The sequence below is a fragment of the Hydractinia symbiolongicarpus genome, chromosome 10, assembly GCF_029227915.1.
Source record: "Hydractinia symbiolongicarpus strain clone_291-10 chromosome 10, HSymV2.1, whole genome shotgun sequence".
Lineage (NCBI taxonomy): Eukaryota > Metazoa > Cnidaria > Hydrozoa > Anthoathecata > Hydractiniidae > Hydractinia > Hydractinia symbiolongicarpus.
The window spans coordinates 3,598,757-3,615,211 of record NC_079884.1 but is presented as its reverse complement, the minus strand read 5'-3'; the positions used below and the strand labels follow the sequence as shown (position 1 = coordinate 3,615,211).

The 16,455-nt window shown below is 33.8% G+C and overlaps 2 protein-coding genes and 1 pseudogene across 2 annotated transcripts; 1 reads left to right on the top strand and 2 right to left on the bottom strand.

The window, feature by feature from the left end:
• Positions 1 to 1,768: 1,768 nt before the first annotated feature.
• On the top strand, positions 1,769 to 4,403 carry LOC130613146 (5-hydroxytryptamine receptor 1-like). Its single transcript, XM_057434473.1, has one exon. The coding sequence runs from the start codon at positions 3,034 to 3,036 to the stop codon at positions 4,105 to 4,107; it is 1,074 nt and encodes a 357-aa protein (XP_057290456.1). The 5' UTR covers positions 1,769 to 3,033; the 3' UTR covers positions 4,108 to 4,403.
• A 2,629-nt stretch (positions 4,404 to 7,032) lies between these two features.
• LOC130612711 (uncharacterized) lies at positions 7,033 to 10,022 on the bottom strand (annotated as a pseudogene).
• Positions 10,023 to 14,490: 4,468 nt separating this feature from the next.
• On the bottom strand, positions 14,491 to 16,110 carry LOC130612269 (neuropeptide CCHamide-2 receptor-like). The gene has a single exon (XM_057433575.1). The coding sequence runs from the start codon at positions 15,893 to 15,895 to the stop codon at positions 14,936 to 14,938; it is 960 nt and encodes a 319-aa protein (XP_057289558.1). The 5' UTR covers positions 15,896 to 16,110; the 3' UTR covers positions 14,491 to 14,935.
• Positions 16,111 to 16,455: the final 345 nt, after the last annotated feature.

Sequence of the window (16,455 nt, the reverse complement as noted above, 5' to 3'; positions counted from 1 at the left end):
TTTTATAATTCGATTCATTTATAATTTATTTAATGCACATGTTTCATAGCTACCTGGTGTATCCATCCACTTGCATGTGCGATTTTTACAAGCTCAACTTGTAGGTTAAAGTTTGTAAAAAATATAGTTTTAAAATATTGTCAAGAACAACTTAAAGAATACATATAGAAATAATACGCATTTTTTTAAAAAAATATTGTTAACAGTCTTACTACAGTCTTACTAACTATAAACAAGAATCTATCCAGTTTGCTCGCACATTCAGATCTTTACAAAATAGCTGGTAATTGAAAATTAATTGTCAGTTGTCAGCCAACTTAAGATATCCTAGAAAGTTTGAGGTGTTGAAATCTAGGATCGATTCCTATCTTAATTATTGTTTACCATCAGAACCAAACATTTTTGCATGTTTTAGATTTCGCTAAACGTTTGTGTTTCCTTGACTTTAAATGCATGTCTAGTGGTCAATGAAGTAGGCTTTTTAAAGAAACTTTGAACTGCGGATTTAAACCTCATTCGTATGCAAAAGCGAATATATATTTTTCTTCAAATAGAACGCGTGTGATTTCAAATTAAAATTATAGAACCGACTGGTAGCCTTGTGTTAGAGCGTCCGCCTTCAGTGTGGAAGGTCGTGGGTATAATTCCCAGCCAAATCTTTATCCACTGTTGACAAAAAAAAGGCGTTGAAAAAAATTGTAAAAAAAAAGGGAAAAAAATGTTAGATTATAATTCAACAATTTGTTGAATTATAATCCAACATTTTTTTTCCAACAATTAGTTTTATTCCCTTTTTGTAGTATAGTACAAAGCCTGAATTAGTTTCATAGTTTCATTTTATTTTTTTATATATTATAATTAGATTAATGTAGGGTTTTATACATGTTAAAAAACACATAACTTTCGTATACGCCTAACAGTCGCGCAGCGTGAAACCCACGAACTTTTAAATTTTTAATATGTAACATATATTAATGTCCAACAAATTTTTTAACATGTGATGAGTAATGAATACAAATAGTATAAATACAAGACAAATATGACTATACTAGTCGTTAGCCCGTGGAAAAATCCACGGGTTCGCTCGTCCTTTTTAGACTTGCGCAGCTAAGCTACCATTCTGCGTGACAGACGGACAGACGTATACGGGTATTATAATATAGACTAGTCGTTAACCCGTGGAAAAATCCACGGGGTCGCCCGTCCTTTAAATTAACCCGTTGCAACAAAGTGGACAGAAATATATCGCATTTGGTATTGATGTGCATTTTAAAAATTTCGTGTTTCCGTTACGGGACACGGCTTTCGCGGACGCACAGACAGACAGACGACGGCTATTATTAAAGAGATTGCAAATGCTACCAATATATTACTTTTAATTTGTATAGTGTTACTGAGCTTTTTTATGTAAAGCTTTAAAAATCTTACTTGTAATATAAGTGAAAAAAAAACTGTTAGCACAAAGAACTAAAAAAAAAAGTTAGACAAAAAATCTATTTAAAAACCTTTTTTTATTAATTGGCCAATTTAATTCGTCTAAAAAGCTGTGTAGAAACCACTGAAAAATAAGAAGGTTCTTTCACAACTCCGATTAAAAACTGAAGAACCATATCTTGACTTTTTAATAACTACTATATAACAGAAATTTCAAGAAAAAGTTCTTTGATCTTTTCACTTCTATACTTGAGAAATGTTGAAGCGTGAAGAAACTTAGATAAGTTTTACGACTTTTTAGGAAATTTAATAAAAGGTGCAACAGTTCAATTTAGTGACCGGTGAGTAAAAAATTCAAATTACTAAAAGCAGTGTTTTCTTAAAGTTGGGGATGATTTGAGTTCAAAACTTTTATGCTAGAAACTTGAATCAGACGATTATGCTTTGCATTTGCGGACCAACCCTTAACTTAACTCTCTAAGCTAAAAGTCTGTCGCGCTAGCAAGTCGATGTTCACACCAGTAAGTTAGTGATTCCAAGACACACAGGAGAAAAGGCAAAGGAATTTTTTTTTAGCCTAGTAAATTTCTGAAAAAGGTGGTAAAGACGTACAATGAGAAAAGAAGGATTAGGCTGGTACACGCTTTTCTTTTTATCAACGATATGAGATCTAATCTTTCAAAAAACAAAGAAGACTGGTAAGCAACAACCAGCCTGAAGTAGGGGAAAGACGAAGGACACACAATAAAGATAATAGAAACACCAATAGTGCTCGATATTTTACTGGTTCGAAAAGTCATAGGAAGTCACATCCGGCGACAAACGTGATAAAAACCGACTTTTGATTTCAATTTGCACATCTGTCCAACTGAGCAAGCAAACACGTAAATTTGAATTTCATAGGTAGATAATCAACAAGCAATTAATAAACATTAGTTGGGTCTGTAAAATAAGGAACTTATTCATCGCTAAGCCTTGCGTGTTAGAAAACAACAAAACGAAAGTTAACACTTTAAGTAGCAAGCATGTACATAGACCTTGATAAAACCTCTTTTCTTTTATACTTATTTTGTACTTATTTGTTACTCTTTTTACAACTTAAACTTACGGATGTATTATTATATCTTTATGGCATGGAGCCCTTAGGTAATATCTACCAATTTACGGGACCTTGACTACAATTTTTTGTTTTACATATTACGAAACGGTGCAATTTTTTCCTAATGTTTATGTCTTTTTTTAGTTTCAAAAATTTAAAACAGGTGAAAAGATAACAGGTGAAATTTTCGGCTTCTCTATGATTACTAAGATAAGTAGTGAATCAAATATCAAACGCTTTGATCCTTAACGCACTGTTATACCACTACTTAAGCCATTAACTTTTCATTTAGCTAGGAAATTGCAGTTTACATCACTTGGTGAGCGAAGCTTGCGCGACTGATGTAAAGCAAGCCATATAAAGCAAATAATTTTACTGTATTATACTAGAATCTGAGTACCATGAATGTTGATATTAATATAAACTTCATGCACGTCCTTTTGTTATCCACTTGTCTCTAAAACCAATTCTTTATCTTTTCTAGTACTTTTAAAACAACAATGAATGCAGTTGCTTGGTTTAAATTCATATCATTGCTGCTAATTGATCTTACTGCGTTATGTGGGAACTTGATCATGTTGGCGGTTGCAACTCGAAATACAAGCTTGCGAAAATTTCAAAACGCCTTCATTTTCAACATGGCGTTTGCTGATCTCCTTGACGCTGTGTTTATTATGCCATCTGCTTTGATAAATATATGGCATGGTGGTTGGGTTTACGCTGAAACAACGTGCGACATTTTCGCTGTTATGAAAGTTACTGTAACGCTTGTGTCTGTTTACTCTTTATCTGGAATAAGCTTGCAGAGATATTTTTACATTGTGAAAAGCACAAAAAAATTGAACAGTTATAGCAGTGCTACGATTGGAATTGCAACGGTTTGGATCCTCTCTATATTCCTCTCAGTAACGCCTTTTTTAAATTGGGGAATATTTGGGTTTGAGGATGGGAAGGAGGTATGTACCGTACTGTTTCATTTGACACCTTCTCACACTTTAACAGTCTTTATGACTGGCTTGGTGTTAAACGCGATGATCATGCTATTTTGTTATGGAATGATATTTCAAACGCTTTTGAGAAGTCAAAGAAGAACTCGTTCGAAAAAGTATCGCAAATGTGGAGATTCGCTGAAGCCTAATGAACTTGTAACTAATAATAACACAAACTATCTTCCCGAGAAATTACGAGTAGAACAAACCAACGATAAACCCGCTAATACAGTGCTCTATGAGCTCAAGGTTCATAATGTTTCTACAGAAAGCATTAAAAGTAACACACCAAGAGAGCTGCCATTGAAATACAGCATTTACAAAACTCTATCCAGTGCCAGAGAGCAACGTTTATTAAAAACAATAGCCGTAGTGATAGTTGTTTTTCTTTGTTGTTGGACACCGTATGTTGTATTCAATCTAGTGAGAGCATATCACAAAATTGAGGACATCAATTCAGTGGATACAATTACAATGTGGTTAGGCTTCGCAAACAGTGCAGCCAATCCGTTGATCTACGGTTTGTTAAATAAGCAATTTAAAACAGCAATGAAAAATGTCGTGCGTTGTAAACATTCAAAATAAATTATCTTAAACTCGATTCAATACGTATGAATATGTTACATATGAACTTGGTAAAAACTTGATTCGTGGCTGGTTAGAACTTGATTCGTGATTGGTTAGAACTTGATTCGTGATTGGTTAGAACTTGATTTGTGATTCGTCACAACAGACAATAATCTCCAGTTTTGCCCGCTACCATAGCAATTGTTTAAAGTCTAAATATTGAAACATGAAACATAAGACATGGGGAAAATTATTTTACATTTTAAAAAATATATATTTTAAACAGTTAAACAGTAGTATTACAGTTTTGTAAAGAAAAGAAAAGAAAATAATTAAATTGCTTTTTTATCGCTATTATTATATTTTTTCTTTTAAACAAGGTTGAAATTCGAATTTCGATGTCACCAGATTGACGCAAAAGTTCACTTGTCAATATTTACAACATTTTGGGCCTCTGTGGGCTCTGATATTTTTATGGGCAGCTCATTTTGCAAAACTTTGCAGAATGAGCTGTCTAATGGTTTAAGAACTTAAACACAGTGTTCTTTTTTAAGATTTTCGCTTTTTGCAGCAAAATTAGGGGAAGTTAGAGTAATTGGCAAGATCTAACGTCCGAGCAAAATTTATAATAAGAGAAAATTATTTGTCGAAATCACGAAACAAAGAACTCCGTGCTAAAAGACTATGGTCAACTTTTTTGTTATTTTATATTACAAATTTGCTATAGTCCACTTCAATTCTTTAGTACTTCAGTTTTAAAGACACACGCTTCAAAGTGCTAAATATTGCACCATAGTTAACATCACTTTTTCCCCCTTGTTCGTTTCAAAAGTCTAAACAAGACGTATGATATACGCAAACAACCTCGCCAACAAAGTTTTTAAAAAGCTGTCTATGAAATTGTGATTTCTGTTACGAAGTTAGACACGACATATTTTGCTATTCGGATAGGCAATGATATTGATAGAAAATTCCTCGAAATTTCAATTTTCGTTAGGTCAGTCTGGAGTAAACTGACTGACAGGAAGAAGAAAGACCACAAGCTCCACCTAAAATTTTTGAAATTCAGTAACCCCCCCCCAAAAAAAAAAAAACAAAAAAAAACAACAACAACAAAAAAACAACGGGGTATAAGAAAGTCACTTAGTGAGAAAAAGCAAAATAAAGAAAAATAATATACGATCTTAATTGTTCGAAAAAGGAAATAGCTTTAGTTAAAAAACCATACTACTAGAAAAAAGAAAAAATGCAGCCTATCATTCATGGTTGAAAGTCGCGCGATGGAACGTTTATGGTCTTAAACGGCATTTAGTTGACAAAAAATTAACATTTTGATGTCACTATCATGTTCAGCATACTTTTTTTGTTAACTTTGCCAAATTTTGTCGAAAATGAAGTAATTTTAATTTGTGGTCCAATTTTGGCCTAAAATAACATATAGGTGACAAAAATCAAAATTATGATGTCACTATTATGTTCAGCATAATTTTTTTGTTAACTGTGCCAAATTTTGTCGAAAACAAATACCAAATTTGGCCGATGACTTTTAAGTACTTAGAGATTTTAGGTATGAAGTTTAAATTTGTGACGTTGCAATTGACCATTTGGTTAGTTAGTTACGAGTTGGAAACACATCCTCGCAGGCGAGATAGTAAAAAGAAAAAAAAAGTAAAAATAGTTACCAAGATGAGATTCGAACACACAACTACTCCCGTGTCGGTGCTCAGGGAGGCAAAAATTTCCATTCTTGTAGGACACATTTGCGTTTTAATACTAGCTCACGAGCTTGTAATAATAATGATATGAACGCTGAAAGCACCGAAGTGTGTTCGAGTAGTCACCATTTTATGTTTGTGTTTTCATTTCTCGTGCATGGAGTGCCGCTTGAACGCATGATAACCAAGCTACGCTGAGTGTTTTGTGTTTTGCTGAGTACATCGTGTTTTGCGATTGAAATGGACTTCTCACTTTACTGACCCGTTAACTTAAAAAGGGAGCGTATACAAAGGAAATGTTTATTTCACTGAAGAGAGCAGAGTAGTCATATCAGATGAAAATAAGAATTTCTTTTTACCTTGGTGCAAAATAAAAAAAAGCGTTTGAGCAGTCAAATCTTACAAAATTAGACACGCTTAATCCGTTTTATCGCAATAAACACGCATTCGAAAGAGTGCTTGGGATAGATTAAGAGCGGCAGATCAATGCATTGCAATGTATGTGGCTTTAATACTTACGTCTTAAAAAGTGCCGAATTTAAGTATACCAAAAACAAAAACTTTTGTGAGAAGAAATTTTTGCTGAACTTAGCCCTAGGGGCTTTTGCCTTTTGACATCAAGACTAGCTTAGCCGTCAAGTAAGTGCTAGCGGCTTTGACATTGGCAACGAACACCGGGGACGAGCATGGGATACCCAAGAGTTGTTCGCAGCACCAAAGAAAAATAAAAACACTAAATGTTATTGTAGTTCAAGATTAAATAGGAAATAAATCACTAACTTTGAGATTTCTCTATTTTTTGACTGTTTGTGGTGAAAAAACTTTCGAGTTTTGATGATTTAAAATTTCCAACGGCATCAACTTTCGCGAAAAAGACCAAAAAACGCGAACAACACGAAACTTTCTGCCCTTAAAGTAGATTCCTGACCTATTTTTGAAAAACAAATACCTGGATATACATAAAAATGCACCCTAATTTTCAGATTTGATGTTTGGAAGATTTTCTTATATCTTCGATACGTGAAAATTTCTTCAGCGAAATAATTTTTTCATTTAAGTATAAATGACTAGTCTGAGCGACTTAAATTTTATTTTGCAAAAGCCTGCTATCATCTACCAACCTCTTAAGCTTGGTTACCAATAAATTCCAAAATAGATGCGCATTATCTCTTGCCTTACTTGTTTCCATTGAGTGATAATGTCCGTTGTTGTACAGAAGACGTTCAACATTTTCATATGGTATTAGAAACCAAGTTTTAAAAAATACTAATAGAAAGACACATGTAGTTTAATCCCCTAAATATTTATTTACTGATTTTCTGTTTTGACGTATTCAACGTTAATTCAATCTTTGTCTTAGCAAATCGTTCTAGCAGTTCATTTGATTCAAGTGTATGCGTTATAGTATGTAATATGATTTGCTCTTCGCTTGAAGTATTTATTGTTGGTGCATTTAACGTCCAGGAAACTTGCTCCAACTTTTACTCTTGAGTAGAGTTATACTTATTTCCAGAAGGATCTGTCAATGGCAATGTGCTGCCACGATCCTTAGATTCTGTTTGGTTAGATTTCTTGTGCGATGATTTGTACAAGCTAAACACACGTTCATTGCATATATATACGATCCATAATACGAGTCCCCGCAAACTTCTTGTAAACCCATAAGCTACACCAAATACCGAATTAAATATTAACTCATTTTGTTTCAGATTGAAGCCATGTATCTGTGCGAAACCAAGTCCTTCTGTAATACCCAGAATACAAACTAGCTTCAAAGCCACCTTTCGAACGTTGATATTTTCTCTACCACAACTTGTTCCTAATATCTTGTTACTTCTTTTGTTTTCAACATGGATGTTATATATCGTAAACACTAAGGCACTACCTGTTAGAATGTATATAATAGACACAGGAATGATGTATGATGCTAGGAGCGCATAAAAACTTCCAATCCAGCACACGTTGTTTTCTCCATAGCCAACTTTGATAGAATCGGTTCCATCTAGAAGGACAGTGACGCCCACAATTAAGGTTGGAATGGTTACGGCAACGATAAAATATTGGATGAATATCTTTTTAAAATTATGCTTCCCTGATACTTTTATTGTGCTGAACTTTGCAGAGAGATCATAAGCAACAACAACAACCCACATACTGGTAGTGAGCAGCGCCCAGTGCAAAATAATGCTGAATGATTTACAAATGTTTTCGTTGTCATTATTCTCCACTCCAATAATAAAGGATAGATCGGCTAATAGAAGAGTGGAACATAAAGCCATTGTGTTTAACCCTGGCAAATTACGCAACTCACTGTAAAGGGTAAAGGTTATTAATATCCAAAGATAGCATACAATGCTGATGGAGCAACCAACGATGGAAATGTAATATTCCACATTCTGCACTGTTTCAATCCATTTATATGTTTTTATTCTTGGTGTTTCTGTATTGCAAACTCCATAACCATTTCTCAATGGCACATATTCATCAACTTGATAAAATTTAGGTTTGGATAATTTTGTGTAATAAATCAGCGTCTTGTTCTCATTAATAGTATAATTTGATTTGATTGTGGTTAATATGCAGCTCGAATGTAAGTGGTATTTTTCACACGCAGCAAAACTTTTGTTGACACGTCCGTTTCTAAAAGTCACCCAAAAAACTGTGTCTGTTGAGATATAGGTCTTGTTCTGGATTTTAAGGCTACACTTTGTGGTGAAGTTACCTTCATTCATTTTGAATAACTTTAATTCAGCACAAATTCTTTGTTGCGGAAATGTTCTAGACATATCAATTCCATACAATTGTGTGAAAACTGGATTTGTAACGGAACTCAAATATATTGTATAATGTTGATTTCAAACATTTGAGCTTTTGCCAGTCAGTGCTTTTTGCAATTCTTGATATTCCGCCTTCGAGATAGGTTTATCTCTTTTGAATACAATTTTGTTTTCAAAGGTCACATTATGGAACGTTTCATCACTGCTGTTAAACACACTCTCATATTCTTTCATAAACATTGAGTAGGAGAATTTAGATGTAAGAGACGTAATAAATACTGTCGGGTGATGCTTCAAGAAACAGCTTTCAGCTTTTGGTGTAGTTACGAATGTTACAACTGGTGGTGCAGGTCGACGAACACATGTTGCACCAAAAAGCATATAACCATGTGCACATGTTATTTTTGTACATTTCCCTTGTATGATGTCAAATCTATATCCCTCTTTGCAGAGTTCTGTATTTTTTACATCGGAACCATCCTCGCCTCTTATTTCAACGTTTGTAGCTCCTGAGTAACTTATTGTGATGGAGAATCCGTATTTTCGACCAACCGGAGAAATTCTACAACCTTGCCCAAATGGTGGAAGTATTTCTACTGTTGTGTGATTGGTGCTACATAAGTAGCAATGGTAATTCGCATAATTAGAAAATAACCCAGTGTAGGCCTTGCACAAATCGTGATATGGATTATCCTTTGAACATGTTTTATCCCATTTACTCCAGTCATGACACGATTGATAGTATGGATAAATGTTATGTGTAGGAATAACTTCAAAGTCACATTTCCCATATTGTTCGAATGGATTTGTTGTGAAATTTCTATAAGAGGCTGTCTCACATGTCGCACTCACATTTAGTACCTGGAAGCTATCCACAAAATTACATTTAGCACAATATAAATTTCTATAAATGTATTTGTCGATTCCAAATACTGGAATATTGGTTTCAAATGTTTCATCTTTTCTGTTTAAGCATTTTTCTACATCCTGTTTGTCAGCTCCCGGTAAACAAGACGATACCATTAAAAAACTCTCTGTGCGGGTGCCAAATCTACTTGCTAGAGGTTTCAAGAGTGTTTCACAAGTGTAGTCTTTGTATTTTTTAGATTCATTCACAAATATGTTTAAATAATCAGTCAGTTTTATTGATATCGTTTCATTCCATAGTTTATCAATGCAGCATGACTTGTATCTCATGCAGTTATCTTGGCAGTTACAACACACATCTGAGAATCCACTGCTGCAAAATTGGCTAGACACAATCGATTCCGTCGATGGTGGAAGGTTAAATAATTCATGCAAAGGAAATCTCTTTCCCTTCACATAAGATATTATTACAAATATTATTCCGTTCAACAAAAATTTATTCATTTCCTTGACCAACTTTATTCCTCTTTTTGAACTTTTTATGAATATGACATCAACAACCGTCAATGTTTATAAAGCACTTCTTATCATGTTAATTCATTGTTAATATTTAAGTACTTTTTTATTATGATTTGTGGGTTAATTGTTTTCTATTAAAAAGATAATGATGATGTCAATGTGATAAAAGGAAGAAAGCTCCTCCGGCTGTAACACAAGTCTTAAATGTCTCATCAAGGAGGTTTAAAAAGAGAAGGAGATACATTTTCAGCAACGTCTATTTGAATTCTATTCAAATTTCTTTTCTTTACACTCTCCTTTGAACCCATCCGTTGCACGCTTTTGCTGCATTTTTATATATCGAGAGTAAGACGAGAGTATTAACGACAAAGCAGAACTTTCAAAAAACATATTAAAAACTATACTGAACATAAATAAAACACATGGCTTTGTTAAACTATATGAATTAATGCTGGTAAAGTTTTTTTCTCTACTTGAAAAAAGATTCAGCTGGCAAATCGGCAACGGAAGGTTGCATGTACCGAGATTTCGAAGCGTTTTATTTTAAATTTAAGATATTGCAAAAAATTTTTAAGTTAATAAACAAATAAAGTGCTCACACAAGCGCGTGTAAAGATTGAGCACAAAAAAATTTAGCATCTATTACCGACTTACAATCACTCTTATATCTCTTTAATAATACCCGTATTTTGTTCAAAATGGTTGCGCGCAGCTTTTTTCAGAAAATTATCACAGAGACTAATTTTTACGGACTTTGCGTTTTGGTTTTACGCAACTTAACTACGGAGGCCATTTTGTTTTGAAGTGACTGTGTCAGGTTTGCAGATCTGTTTTTTGTCTTTTTTAATTTTGTAGTATTTGTTTTCTTTCTGTTTTCACATGTTAACGCAAATATACTTTAAGTCTTTTTTACCTCACGTACAAATCTTAATGACCAATTTTTAAATTTTGGCAAGGAACGTAGATTTTTAACTAACTTGGCTGCTAGCTACTTTAGCTTTACTTATTGTTATTCCTATAAATTTTTATTTTGGATTGGTATACTATTATTCATTTGTATTTGGTGTTGTGGCTATCTAACTAGCTCAGCTACCTCTTACTAAATAAGTGAAAGTAGGCAAATACAGTTTGGCTACTACCAATAAAATTCCTAATAATTATTATGCTACAGCTAATGAAAATATATTCTAAAAAATATTCTTAATAATTTTTATGCTAAATACAGTTAGATAGCTACAACTTTTATTACTGTTGTGAAATCTAAGTTCCAAAATAAAATTGCTGAGTATTTTGTTAACTAGACAGGATAACGAAAGGCGGTTTCTTAAATTTTTTTTAACCGAAGTTGCGATAAAGCGTCTTAGAAAACGGAATTACGCCTACTTATCAGCCTGGTGTTAGCAAACGGTTTACTTGATTTTTATTTAAGCTGCAGTTGCGATGAAGATCTTTTGCAAGAGATATTACGCCTATACATATGTGCTACATGGTACTGAGTATTAGTGTGGCACGCACAAACAAGTGGATACTAGAGGTTCAAACGGAAATGAACTAATTGATACAACATACGATACATGTTAGAGCCTGATTATATGAGGCTCGGCTCGGTGTTGGCCCGATTGGCGGGTCAACCCGTTTGAAAAAATTACATATTATATGGGAAAAGTCAACCCTACACTGGTGCCAGGTTGAAAAAAGCGCGCATATTATTATGGAGCTTCACACAGTGAATACAAGTAATGTCTTTCGTATTATGTGCTCAACATAAACTAACTCTTGATACAAAAATACAGGTGTATATACAAACACGTGACACATAGTATAAAACATAGACTCACGAACCACAGTACTAAACATAGAACATAACACATATTTTTTTAAAAATGGCGGATGCAAGATGTGAACAAGCAAACAAACAAACCACTTTGACAGAACCACCACCACTAACTAACAACACACGCATGAATCCATTTAGTAAAAACGTAAAATGGAACAAAACCCATACTTTAAAAAACAAAAGAACTTTAAAAGTAACACAATGGGTCAGAATAACAGACGTGATAACAGAGGAACAAGACAGTAATAACATACATGAAAATAGTAACAAGCAACATAAAGTTAATCAAGTGTAACATTTAACATAAAACTTAAGGCTATGAACATAGAACTACACACAGACTACAAAATAAACACAATCTTCAGGGATACCTAAAGGCTGGCATTGCTATGTCTCAGGAGCACCAACACGGAATGTTTGCCGAGTTTTTTTTAAAGGGTATAAGTCTAAACGCATGTGCGACACGCTTTACCTGTACTAAGCGCTCAGTCCAGTGTTAACGACGGACTGCGTTTTTTAACCGATGTTGTAATGAAGTTTTTTTGGAAAAGGATAGTTTACTTATATATTTTAAAAAATACATTACAACCTAAACACTATAATGAGAAGCTGCAATAGATTTTCCGACAGATGAGCTGCAATAGATTTTCCGACAGATGAGCTGCAATAGATTTTCCGACAGATGAGCTGCAATAGATTTTCCGACAGATGAGCTGCAATAGACTTTCCGACAGATGAGCTGCAAAAGATTTTCTAACAGATGAGCTGCAATAGATTTTTCGGCGGACATTTACACTAACGTTACTAAAAGAAGAAAAGAAAAAAAAGGCGGCAGCCTAATTAAAAAAGCTCTGCGAGCTGTCCAATTTCGTTAGAGTTACTAAAGCTGAAAACACAAAAATACGTACAAATTCAATATAATAAAATTTTTTTTTTTATATAAAAAAGACCATAATTATTGAAATTTTCGCACACCCCTTTCTGGTACTATAGAAAAGAGAAGATAAATGAACACGTTAATATATTGCCTATCTCCTAAGTTAAAAAAAATTAACTTTTAATTTACATAAATGGGTCGTTTTGTATGACTGATGGCCACTTAAATCTCGATCTTGGATTTACGCCCATCAGACATTGCAATCTCTGGGTGGTTATGCATGTAATCGTCAGATAAAAGTAACAAGAAAGGAAACAGTACTTAGCAGGATTTTCATTATTGATGATTAATTTCATCAATATTTTGTGTTGAGACAAAGTTTTATGAAGCTTTATCTCGTCATAAATTTTTTTCGATTTCGCGCAATAAATTTTTCGCACGTCATTTAAAAAAGAAAACCAAATTTTCGCGCACTTAAATGCGCGAATAATTCGTGCAACAATTTGTTCGCGCAGTCGCTCTGCGCGAAAATTAGATGTGCGCAAAAGTTTCAAGAATCAAGATATTCCTTACTTTCTGCGTGCCAAGTGAGCAACTTGCCAACATTAACTAAAAAAGCTGCTGACGATTATAAAACTTTAATTATTGAGGATTTTTGATTAGCCCACTCAACAGTGGTCTTGGGAAATATTTTATATAACAATTCGTGGAAATCCACGGTGATTCACTTGTCCGCGAAATCCTCGGGAATTCGGCCGCCGCTAGCCGCCGATCAAAGTTTCTGTTAAATGTTTAAATTAACCAGCAAAAACGTTAAACCATAAATACAAACACAGACTACAACCTGTTGATATTGTGTGATAGCAAAAATTGTAGCAACATTTTTTGTCTCACACAATAAGTTCCTGTGGAAGTTATAAATTAAGAATAGCGGCAAGTATCATCTAGCCACACAAACATTAAACAAACAATCGAGACATTGTACCAACACTGAAGGGTGCATTTACCCCAACGATAAGGCTAGCTAGCTATCTGAATTTAAGATGCTTCCTCAAAGAAGAAGAGAAAAAAGGTCGAACAGATCTACAAACATACGAACACTTCCAAAATCAAATTGACCTTCGTCGTCATGTTCCTTAGTCGACATTTTCAGACCAGAAAAATCTTGACTTGGTTTTTTAATAAAAATCAGGTCTCGTGATTGATTTACCATGCTGAGTGATCACAACAAGGTCGGTAAAAATGTATTGTCTTTGTTACTTGTAGCTTCAAGATTTTGTGCGTGGTCAACACGACCCGCTTGTGGCCGAAAATTTATACAAAGATAATTTTACATTTTATTAGGGATTACGAAGGACAAAAAAAAGTGCGATGGGATTACAAGGTGCAATGAGATTATAATGTGTGACTTAATGAGTTAGAAATTACAAAAACTGAAAAAACTGTATTACTACCGCTCCAGGATCACTGCCGATACAAAAAGTGGAATTTAGATTCCTGTTTTGATGCATTTCATGTGCGAATGCAAACACAGAGGACAAAAGTGAAACAAAACAATGACATTCAAAATGAAATGCATTACTTTCCTCAATGTAGCTGGGTTTTTTTTACCATTGTAAAGTGAAATTGTACACCACACAGAATTCCAAAGTGAATAAGATTTATATTTCTGTACTATTTTATAAATGCACGCTGTTTCCTTTATAATAATATCAGGCGAAGTTTTCAGGTTAAGAAAAATATGTTTATTGTTAAGAACAATGGAGAATTAAAAATAATAACACCGGTCTGGTAAGAATTTCTGATATTCTTACAAAAATACGCGTTGAATGACGTGATAAAAATTTTTTGTGGTCAATAGTCGTTGAAGTGTCACAGCAAAAAACAGACAACAAATATGGCTGCTATAAAGTTCAAAACACAGGTCACCCTGGTGCAAGAAAAATTTTAAGGGGTTGTATAAAGCATGGAGGTATAAAGTTATCACTCCGAACATGCTAGAACGAATAGATTTTACATTCTCGGTCTATACTCAACTCCAGCCAAAAATCAATAGTTAATTTTTTTTTAAATGCTGGAAGGTAAAAACTATCTGACGTGCACCATTTGAATGTTGTACTAATATTGTACCGTGAGTAAAAGTACCTTTCTTTACAGGATAAAATAAAATCGTATGAAAAGTATAGGATTTTTAAGAAGGTCCTCTGTTTAATAACATTTCTTTACAAAACCACCTTTCTAGCATTGTTACTGCTCACGCTGATGATAATCTTGAATAATTAAAATTCGTGTTACGCATGCGTTCTATCAAGTTCTCACTACTCCAACTCTGAGATGGTTTAAAAACTTCTTTGAAATGTTTTCGAAACAACTGGCTTCGACAACTGTAAACGATTGGATTCAAACAAGAGTTTGAGAGGCGTAAAAGAATACCAACTTGATATACCGGTGATCCCCATTCCAATTCGGTAAAGTTAAAGTACTGCAGTAGCACATAGAACAGCTCATTCGGCAAAATACACAGGAAGAAAGTTAATATGACGAGTTGCATTGTGTGAATGGTAGATTTTTTTGATTGCATTTGTTTACTAGTTTTCACTTTGCGATATGTCTTTTCGTGTTTATAATTGTTCAAAAATTCGCTTAAATCTTTTTCCTGTTGCGTTAAGCAGATTTGTATTTGAATAAACGTGACAATAAAAACAATTAAAGGAATGAATATCTCCAAAGCGGAAGCAACCATGTGCAAGGTCAATTTTATAGCTTTTTCTGTTTTGTGAAACAAACCATATATGAATGGAACTTCATTCAAGAAACCCAAAAATAACGTGAAAAACACCACCAGAATTGTTTTCGGGAAAGTCTGTTTCCTTAAAGTTGTGAAGGGGTACAAAATAGCCTTTCTTCTTTCGATACATATCGCCACTAATAAATACATCGACGCATGCGCAAACCAAAACGTAAAAAAATACATCACTAGCCTTGTGGTAGGATTAGTGGATAAAACATACATAGGAACAACCAGCAAAGATATCAAAAGATCCACCAAAGCTAATGATGTGACGTAAACATTGAATGGAGCCGAGCGGGAAACACTTTTACTTCTAAAGCTAACTATTAATACGAATACATTTCCAAGCACACCTAAAATCATAATGAGAATGTACCAACATAGTTCCCAAGTTGAGATAACGTATTTATCATAGTTCCCCATGTTAAGATTACCAATCCTTCCTGCAACACTATACAGATTTTATAAAAAGTTTTTCACTCTTATTCTTGACGTCTTTCCAACTCATTGTCAAGGAATAATATTAATTAATTTCTCGTGTTGATGTTGTTCTACGCAGCTACTACTTAATTTCATGCTTTTGTTAATTTCTTTTATTAATGTGACACGAAAGTTTTTTTTAGCATTTATTTGAATCACAAAGAAATTAAATGGCTTTTAGGTCGTTATTATTATCATTTAAACTTTCATAAACAGACACTTCCAAAAAAATTTACTTTCTTATTATCAAACGGTTTGTTATTGATTTATTCATTGCATAGTTTAAAAGGCGGGAATAATCAAAACCTTTTAACGAAATAGACAACAATGTCATCGGTTGTGGTGTTTACAACAACGGTAATAATGGCTTTTACCGTGGCTTTTTTTAAATGCAACTTCGTTCCTAGGGTCTGTTTTAATAGATGTTTTCAAATTAAGAAATAAGTTATTGTGGAATAAAATGTGTGCATGCAAACTACAATCAATTTCAAATTTCGCCGTCA

Coding starts and splice junctions, on each gene's coding strand:
- LOC130612269 (XM_057433575.1), bottom strand. CDS start 15,895: ATGGGGAACTATGATAAATACGTTATCTCAACTTGGGAACTATGTTGG.
- LOC130613146 (XM_057434473.1), top strand. CDS start 3,034: ATGAATGCAGTTGCTTGGTTTAAATTCATATCATTGCTGCTAATTGAT.